Source organism: Numida meleagris, chromosome 10 (assembly GCF_002078875.1).
Source record: "Numida meleagris isolate 19003 breed g44 Domestic line chromosome 10, NumMel1.0, whole genome shotgun sequence".
In the NCBI taxonomy this organism is placed as follows: domain Eukaryota; kingdom Metazoa; phylum Chordata; class Aves; order Galliformes; family Numididae; genus Numida; species Numida meleagris.
In genome coordinates this window covers 1,698,353-1,706,352 of record NC_034418.1, presented here as the reverse complement: position 1 = coordinate 1,706,352, position 8,000 = coordinate 1,698,353, and the positions used below count along the sequence as shown (strand labels likewise).

The window sequence follows — 8,000 nt, the reverse complement described above, 5'->3', positions numbered from 1 at the left end:
AGCGCCGCGCCAGGTGGGTCCGCGGGGCACCGCGAGTGGGGCAACGGGAGACGGGGGCGGGCGGGCACGGCCCCCACGTGGGAACAGGGCGCTGCGTGGGGACACTGCGCGGGGACGTGGCGTGGTTCCGCGTGGGGACGGGGCGTTGCGCGGGGACGCCGTCTAGGGACGTGGTGTGCCCCCCACGTGGGGACGCGGCGCGGGGCACCGTGCGGGGACGTGGGGTAGCTCCTGCATGGCGACCGGGCACAGGGACGCGGCACAGCCCTCACCTGGGGATATGACACGGCTTCCACACGGGAACACGGCGTGGGGACGCGGCACAGCCCCCCGCGTGACAAAAAGGCACGGGATGCCGCGTGGGGACGTGGTACGGCCCCCACCTGGGGACGCGGCGGAGTGCACCGCGTGGGGGGACAGCGGGGATGTGCCCATGGGGGGGCACGGCGCAGGACACTGCGTGGTGGCACGGCGCTGCAGTGTGGCACAGGGACGTGGCACAGGGGTACAGCGCAGCATGGGAATGTGGCACAGCCCCCAGATGGGAGCCTGACACGAGACGTGGGGACACGGCACTGGGTGCTGCAAAAGGGCGTTGCGTGGGGACACTGTGGGGACATGGCATGGCTTCTGCTTGGGGACATGGCCCAGGGATGTGACACAGCCCCCGCATGGAGACCTGGCAGAGGGCACTGCCTGGGGACACAGCCTGGCCCTGTCCGAGTGGGGATGTGGTGCAGGGACATGCCCCCACTTTGGATGGGGATGCAGTGTGGTCCCTCTGCTTGGGGACATGGTGTGTCCCCCTTCATATGACCATGGGGACACCATCCCTCCATTTGCAAGGGACACCGTGCAGTGCCACCACCGTGTCCCCCCCAACGTGGGGACCCAGGGGCTGCAGCCGGGGCTCTCTCTCCCCACCACCCACCCCACACTTAGGGGACCTTGTGGGGGAACGTCCCACTCCCTGTGATAGCCCAAGGTTCTGCCACCTCCCTGCAGGACAAGCCGGCTGTGGCGGCCAGGGAGGGGGCCTGACCCCCCCCTATGGCAGGGGACAGCCGTCGGGGGCCACCGCGGAGCGCCATCCCTTGTCACCCCATCCCGAGCACCCAGGAGGCCACCGGCACCCATCGACCATGTAGGCTCCACCGCTGGTCACCATGCACCAGGGCTGCGCGGCCGTCCTCTGTGAGTGCATGTCACTGGGAGGAGGGGGGGGACACGTGCCACCCCTGGAGGGGTGGGGAACAGATGTCCCCATGGGGTGATGCTGCTCCGCAGGTGTCCTGGCCGTGCTGGGGCTGGAGGTGGCTGCGCTGGGGGAATGCGAGCTCGCCCGCCTGCTGCAGGACAAGCTGCGGTATGAGATGCGCCTGCAGTACATGGTACGGCCCTGTCCCCTACCCTGCCACCCTGCCACGTGTCCCCAGGCTCCCCATGCCCAGAGTTGGGCGTGCAGCTGGACCCACTCCCTGGTGGCCCTGTGGGAAAGCCCCCAAAGCGGGGTGCCTGCTGTGGGGACAGTGGGCACATCTGTGGGGACCCTGGTGGTGCAGATAAGAGGACGCTGGTGGCACAGATATGGGGACCCTGGTGGCATAGATACGGGGACCTTGGTAGCACAGCTGGGGGGACACTGGTGGCACAGGTTTAGGGACACTGGTGGTCTAGATGTGGGGACCCCTGGTGGTACAGATACGGGGACCCTGGTGGCTCAACTGGTGGAACACTGGTGGCACAGCTGTAGGGACACTAGTGGCATAGATGCTGGCACTCTGGTGGCACAGCTGTGGGGACACTGGTGGCACAGATGTGGGGACCTTAGCAGCACAGCTGTCAGTACCCTGGTGGCACAGATATAGGGACTCTGTTGGAACAAATACAAGTACCATGGTGGCACAGATATGGGAACCTTGGTGGCTCAGCTGGTGGGACACTGGTGGCACAGCTTAAGGGACATTGGTGTCCTAGATATGGAAACCATGGTGGCATAGATATGGGGGCCCTGGTGGTACAGATTTGGGGACCCTGGTGGCTCAACTGGTGGGGCACTGGTGGCACAGCTGTGGGGACACTGGTGGCACAGATGTGGGGACCTTGGTGGCACAGCTCTGGAGACCCTGGTGACCCTCACGCTCTTTTCCACCTCTCCAGAAGCACAACTTCCCCATTGACTACACTCTCCGTGTGCAGCACGAGGAGGTGCTGCGGACAGCCAACGTCACCCGCCTGGTGAGCTCATGTCGGGGACACTCGGTGACGGTGGGGGGCAGGGAGGGGAGGAGGGGGTCTGCGGCCACCGAGGTCTCACCCACCACCACCACCACCCCGTCCTCCCACAGCGTGACAGTAAGGTGTCGGAGGCGTCACTGCGCTACCTGTGGTTCCACGCCTGCTCCCAGGCGGTGCTGCACATCCTCGAGGTGCTGCCGGAGAAGCACCCGTCCCGTGGGTACACGCAGGAGCTGAGCGGGCTCTTGGACGCCCTGGGCATGGAGTACAGCGGGTACCGGCAGGTAGGGCTGCCCCATCGCGGTGGGGACGGCGTGGGCAGAGGGATGTGGGTGGTGTGGGTTGGCTTCACCCCATGCAGCCCTGCAGTGGGGCCGGCTCCAGATGTGGGGCCGTGGGGCAGCACTGGGGGGGAGCTCCACATCTGGCATTGGTGGTTCAGTGGTAGAATTCTCGCCTGCCACGCGGGAGGCCCGGGTTCGATTCCCGGCCAATGCAGTACAACATTTGTTTTGCACCCCTCTTTCTTGGTCCCTGCCTCCCTCGTTCTGTGGCAGGGGGGTGCTGGCCTCTCTCTGCGACCCCCAGGCCATGGCACCATCCTCTTTGCCCCTCTGCAGCTCCCGCCCCTCAGCCCCACGTGAGATGCTCCAGCTTTTTGTGTTAACTCTGAAGCCTAATGACAGCACACGCTTAGCCACGGAGGTAGGGCGTGCGGCCGCATAGCAGGGCCGTGGGGCAGGAGCTGTGTGCTGAGTCCCCCTGCGTGGGCACCTGACAGTGCCTGCCTTGCTGCTGCCACCCCATCCTGGCACTGCACCCCGTGCTGCAGTGCAACAAAACCCGTGGGCGAGCACTGCAAAGCACTGCACATCTGGCATTGGTGGTTCAGTGGTAGAATTCTCGCCTGCCACGCGGGAGGCCCGGGTTCGATTCCCGGCCAATGCAGAGGAAATCAACATTTTTGCCCCCCAGTCCGCATTGAGCTGAGGCCTGGAGCTGCTCCCTGGGCGGGGGCACCGCCGTCCCCCTCCAGTTCGCCCCGTGGGGCCACGGTGCCAGGGGTCAGCCCAGATGTGCAGCTCTACACCACACCGGGACTGTGAGTTCTCACGGGCCTTGTTAACTCTGAAGCCTAATGACAACCTCCCTTAGCCAAGCTGGTGTCTCAGGTAGAGGTAAAAAGGAAAGAGGTGCTGTGATGTCTTGAGAGCATGGAATGGGTGCTGCTGGGGTTCCCGTGGCCGAGTGATGGCACGTGGTTTTAGTGGGGAAATACTGGTGGTAGATGGATGGTCTTGGAGGTCTTTTCCAACCTTGGTGATTCTATGGGACACGCTGCCTGGCTGGGAGCTAGCGCTGGGCAGTTGTAGCCCTGTGGGGCAGCACTGTGGGGAGCCCCACGTCTGGCATAGCTTGTTCAGTGGTGGAATTCTCCTATTCCACATGGATTCAACTCCCAGCCAAAGCAGCACCCCAGACCCTTTGCCCCCCATCGACGACGTCGCGGTGACACGTCCCCTGTCCCCGCAGAGCGACGTGGACGCGGTGGTGGCCGACCTGGTGAAGCAGCTGCACAGCGGCGAGAGCCGGCAGAAGGCCGTGCGCCCCAAGGCGCTGCTGGACAACTGCCTCAAGGTCCTGCGGATGCTCTTCGGGGCGCACTGTGAGTGCTGGGGGGGCTGCAGGCATGGGGGTCCCCGTGGTCCCTTTTCCCTTTGTGACTCCCATCTCTTCTGCCCAGGTCGGTGGGACTCTGCTTAACGCTGACCCAGCGAGGAGGAGGAGGAGGAGGATGAAGGCACACTTGGGGGGCGATGGCAGCGCCCGCTCCCTCTTCTTTTGTACAATTTTTTAATTCCCACTCCCTCGGCTTTTGTTAAGCACCAAGTAACGTCCTAGCGCTCCAATCTTAACTGCAATAAAGAGAAGCAGAGCGATCATGTCTGCTGCGTTGTTTTGGGAGCGATTCCTCTCCCTTTGGCTTTCTGAAGGAAATACAGATTTATAACTGCAGCTGGACCAGATGCTGGCTATCTCCGTGTCTTGCCGTGACCCCAGCTTTCCCAGAGCATCCCAGTGGCGTCACAGTTCTCCAAGAACCCTCTTGAGATGTCTTCATGTCTCCTGATTTGCTATGGGAAGATGCTCACGTGCCCTCGAGCGGGAACTGCTGAAAATAAAAGCAACCTCACAGATGCTGGAGTGGGAAGAATGTTTGCTGGTGGGATCCGCAGAAAACAAACCATCAGCAGCGCCAGGCAGGCGGGATGCCTGACCAGGGGAGCTGGGCTCGATGGGTGAGGGCTGTGGGATGCCTGAGGGCTGTGGTTTCAGGGCTGCTGCTCAGAGCAGGGGGTGGTTGCATCCAGCCCTCATGTCTGCGTTTGCCCTTATACTTACTATAAGCTGCAGCATCCTTCTCCATAGACTTAACTCCCTGTGGACACTCCTCCCCATGGCCATCCTACCCATGGACATCCCTCCCCATATACATCCTTTCCTACGGACATCTCTCCCCGTGGACATCCCTTGCCATATATATCCCTTCCCATGAACGTCCACCCCCATGGACACCCATCCCAATAGCTATCCTTCCCCATGGACATCTCTCACCGTATATATCCCTCCCCCTGAACATCCCTCCCCATGGACATCCCTCCCCATGGACATCCATCTCCATGACCATCCTTCTCCAGCTCCAGCCCCTTGCCAGCTTGGTGGCTCCATCACATATGGCTTCCTAACTCCACTGAACCAGGCCTGTCCGTGGCCATCGGCAGCCTTTATTGAGCTTGGCAACTGGGGACATGGATGCTGCTGTCACCACGGCAGCCTCTGTCCCCTCCAATCCCAGAAGGTGCCATTGCTGGTGGCCGAGAGGTTGGCGAGGACTTGCAGGACGCCTTGGGTGCTCTCTTCCAACGTCACCGGTCCCTGTGGGGTCAAGGACTTGGAGTGAGCAGTCAGGGACATGAGGAAGGACTCTCACTCCTGACTGCCTTTTATTGGAAAATTCAATTAATGGTGTGTAATTAATAATCCATCAGTCCCTCTGCAGATTGGGTCTCTAGCCTCATCAGCCCTTGGCACCGCTGTGGGGTGGGGAAGCCCCATGGTGCTGCTTCCCCTCGTGTTTGTGATGTAGCGCTGAGCACGGGGCCGGGGTGCCCTCTGCTGACACACAGGCTCCAATGGAAATGGGAAAATAAGGCTGGAAATTGGAGGATTTGGTGGGAGAGCTGAGAATTGTGGCACAGTGCCTGTGTGAAACGGGCGGGTCCTGGGGGATGTCTCTGGGGATGGGTGGCCGTGGGGAAGAGATGCCCGTAGGAAGAACATCTAGGGGAAGGGTGTCCATAGGACGGTATGTCCATGGGGAAGGGGTGTCCATGGGGAAGGTTTGCCCATGGGAAGGATATTAAAGGGGAAGGTTTTCCATGGAGAGGGGTGTCCATGGATAGAATGTCCATGGGGAAGGGATGTCTGTGGGGAGGGGTGCCCATTGGAAGGATATCTATGGGTAAGGCTGTCCCTAGAGGGGTATGTCCAGAGGGAGGGATGTATGTGGGGAGGGGTATCAATGGGTAGGATGTCCACGGGGAAAGGCATGTCCATGAGTAGAATGTCCACAGAAAGAGGACATATCAATGGGTAGGATGTCAATGGGGATCAGATGTCCATGGAGACATTATCAAACCAAGACGGTGGTGGCCTCCACATGTGCCCCACCACTTACCATCCCATCTCTTGGTGGTGGTACCACGCAGCCAGGATCCACGGACACGCAGAGGATCCCACTGTCACCATACTCCAGGGCCAGGCACTTGGTGAGCATGTTGAGCGCAGCCTGAGGGGACACCACCATCACCATCACAGGGTGGCACCACTGTGGCCAAAGGGGGGGATTTGGGGGACTACAAAGAAGGTGACCCCCAAACCTAACCCCGGACATACCTTGCTGCAGCGGTAGGCCACGTCCTGCCTCTCATCCCATGCCTCTGCCACCTCAATGGAGCCCAGGATGCTGGAGATGTTGACGATGGCCGCTCTGCCACAGCTCAGCCCCTGCCCACTTTGTGCCTCTGCAGCCTCCTTCAGCAGGGGCATGAATGCCTGTGGGGTACGGACATCACCACCCCATTCCTTGTCCTCGTTCTTTGGGGTGGGGGTGCATGTGGCCCTACCTGGCTGGTCTGCAGGGGCCCGATGGTGTTGGTGGCATAGATGAGGGCCATGTTCTCAGCAGTCTCGGTGGCCAATGTGCTGTGGCGCCTGGCCCCGGCGCTGTTGATCAGGAGGTTGAGGCCAGCACCGCGCAGCTCCTCCTGCACCCTGCCCACCGCGGCCTGGATGCTGCTGGGGTCCGTCACATCTGTGCGGGACATGGGGACATGCTGGGGGAGGATGCTTTGAGGTGGCCCCTGGTCATCCATCTGGTCCCAAAGGAAGGGCTGCTCTTGATTCAATCAACACTTTCTGCACGTGATCACCCATGGGTGCACGTCAACCCAAGGAAGCCTGTCCCCAACACCTACCTAGAGGCAGGATCACGACGCTGGGGCTGCCCAAAGCCATCTCATTGAGAGCCTGATGGGAGAACAGGGGGGTCATGGGGGTGGGGGCAGCCCCTTGCCCATACAGCAGGTGGGTGACACAACCCAGTGAGCTCAGGGGAGACATTTGGGGTGAGTCCCTGCAGCTCCATGCCCAGAGCAGGTCCCGCTTACAAAATCACCACCTCCAATGCCACCTCCTCCAAAGCCACCACCTCTAAAGACAACACCTCCAAAGCCACCGTCCCCAAAGCCACCATCCCCAAAACCACCACCTCCAAATCCATCACCTCCAAAACTACCACCTCCGAAACCACAACTTCCAAAGCCACTGTCCCCAAAACTACCACCTCCAAAGCCACTGTCCCCAAAACCACCACCCCCAAAACCACCACCCCCAAAACCACCACCCCCAAAACCACCACCTCCAAAGCCATCACCTCCAAAACCACTGTCCCCAGAACCACCATGGATGATGCCACCACCACAGGGGTAACCAGAACCCCCCAGGACACCAAACTTATGATTCTCCGTACTGAAGGATGCAAAAAAACCCCGAACCCATATACCCTTCCCCTCCACCCTACCTATATAAAGCATATTCCCCTCCCCAGGCGCCCAGCCCATGTTACAAGGCAGCAGCGCTTTGCTCCACCATGGAGATGGTGGCACTCTCACCACCTCTTTGTCCCCAGCGCAGGGACCCCCCCCCTGTCCCCACCTTCCCATCGGGGTCGGTGCAGGCTGCGAAGAGGCGCTGCGGGGGGGTGGGCAGCTCCAGGAATCGTTTGAGCAGCTCCAGCCCCATGCCCCCATCGCAGCCCGTCACCAGCACGCTGCGGGCGCTCAGCCCCTCCATGCTGCAATGGGTGAGGCAGGGCGGCCACCCCCACGCCATTGAGAAATCACCCCATAATTATCGGGGTGGTGCGGGTGACACCCTCAACACCCCGGGAAGGGAGGGAGCAGAGATGTCATGTTGCAATGGGATCCCACCACCCATGGTTCCCCTTGGTGGAACTGCCCAGCAAGATTGTTGTGTTCAACCACAGGGGGACCATGACCCTCCAGTCCTCACAGACCACCATGGACGAGGCTATTAATTACAGTACAACCTTTATTAATACTGGAATCTTCACAGTGCATTCGTTACTTGTAGCAGTGACTATTGAAATCAAGGGCTGGGTGGGAAACGCGGGGGGGGGG

At 61.0% G+C, this 8,000-nt stretch overlaps 2 protein-coding genes and 2 non-coding genes across 4 annotated transcripts; 3 read left to right on the top strand and 1 right to left on the bottom strand.

The window, feature by feature from the left end:
- IL34 (interleukin 34) lies at positions 1-4,436 on the top strand. Its single transcript, XM_021408916.1, has 7 exons — positions 1-13; positions 1,006-1,194; positions 1,288-1,391; positions 2,161-2,238; positions 2,349-2,522; positions 3,772-3,904; positions 3,983-4,436. The coding sequence occupies exons 2-7, from the start codon at positions 1,167-1,169 to the stop codon at positions 4,000-4,002; spliced, it is 537 nt and encodes a 178-aa protein (XP_021264591.1). The 5' UTR covers positions 1-13; positions 1,006-1,166; the 3' UTR covers positions 4,003-4,436.
- Positions 2,666-2,736, top strand: TRNAG-GCC. Its single transcript has one exon. It is a non-coding gene; the product is annotated as a tRNA-Gly (tRNA).
- On the top strand, positions 3,116-3,186 carry TRNAG-GCC. Its single transcript has one exon. It is a non-coding gene; the product is annotated as a tRNA-Gly (tRNA).
- On the bottom strand, positions 4,556-7,692 carry LOC110404543 (C-factor-like). The gene is made up of 6 exons (XM_021408914.1): positions 7,516-7,692; positions 6,777-6,828; positions 6,426-6,613; positions 6,196-6,354; positions 5,978-6,088; positions 4,556-5,175 (listed from the first exon to the last, which is right to left on the bottom strand). The coding sequence occupies exons 1-6, from the start codon at positions 7,690-7,692 to the stop codon at positions 5,062-5,064; spliced, it is 801 nt and encodes a 266-aa protein (XP_021264589.1). The 3' UTR covers positions 4,556-5,061.

Coding starts and splice junctions, on each gene's coding strand:
- IL34 (XM_021408916.1), top strand. CDS start 1,167: ATGCACCAGGGCTGCGCGGCCGTCCTCT. Junction 1,195..1,287: donor GGGCTGCGCGGCCGTCCTCT/GTGAGTGCATGT, acceptor GCTGCTCCGCAG/GTGTCCTGGCCGTGCTGGGG. Junction 1,392..2,160: donor AGATGCGCCTGCAGTACATG/GTACGGCCCTGT, acceptor CCACCTCTCCAG/AAGCACAACTTCCCCATTGA.
- LOC110404543 (XM_021408914.1), bottom strand. CDS start 7,692: ATGGCGTGGGGGTGGCCGCCCTGCCTCACCCATTGCAGCATGGAGGGG. Junction 6,355..6,425: donor GGCCCCTGCAGACCAGCCAG/GTAGGGCCACAT, acceptor CGTACCCCACAG/GCATTCATGCCCCTGCTGAA. Junction 6,089..6,195: donor TGGCCTACCGCTGCAGCAAG/GTATGTCCGGGG, acceptor GTGTCCCCTCAG/GCTGCGCTCAACATGCTCAC.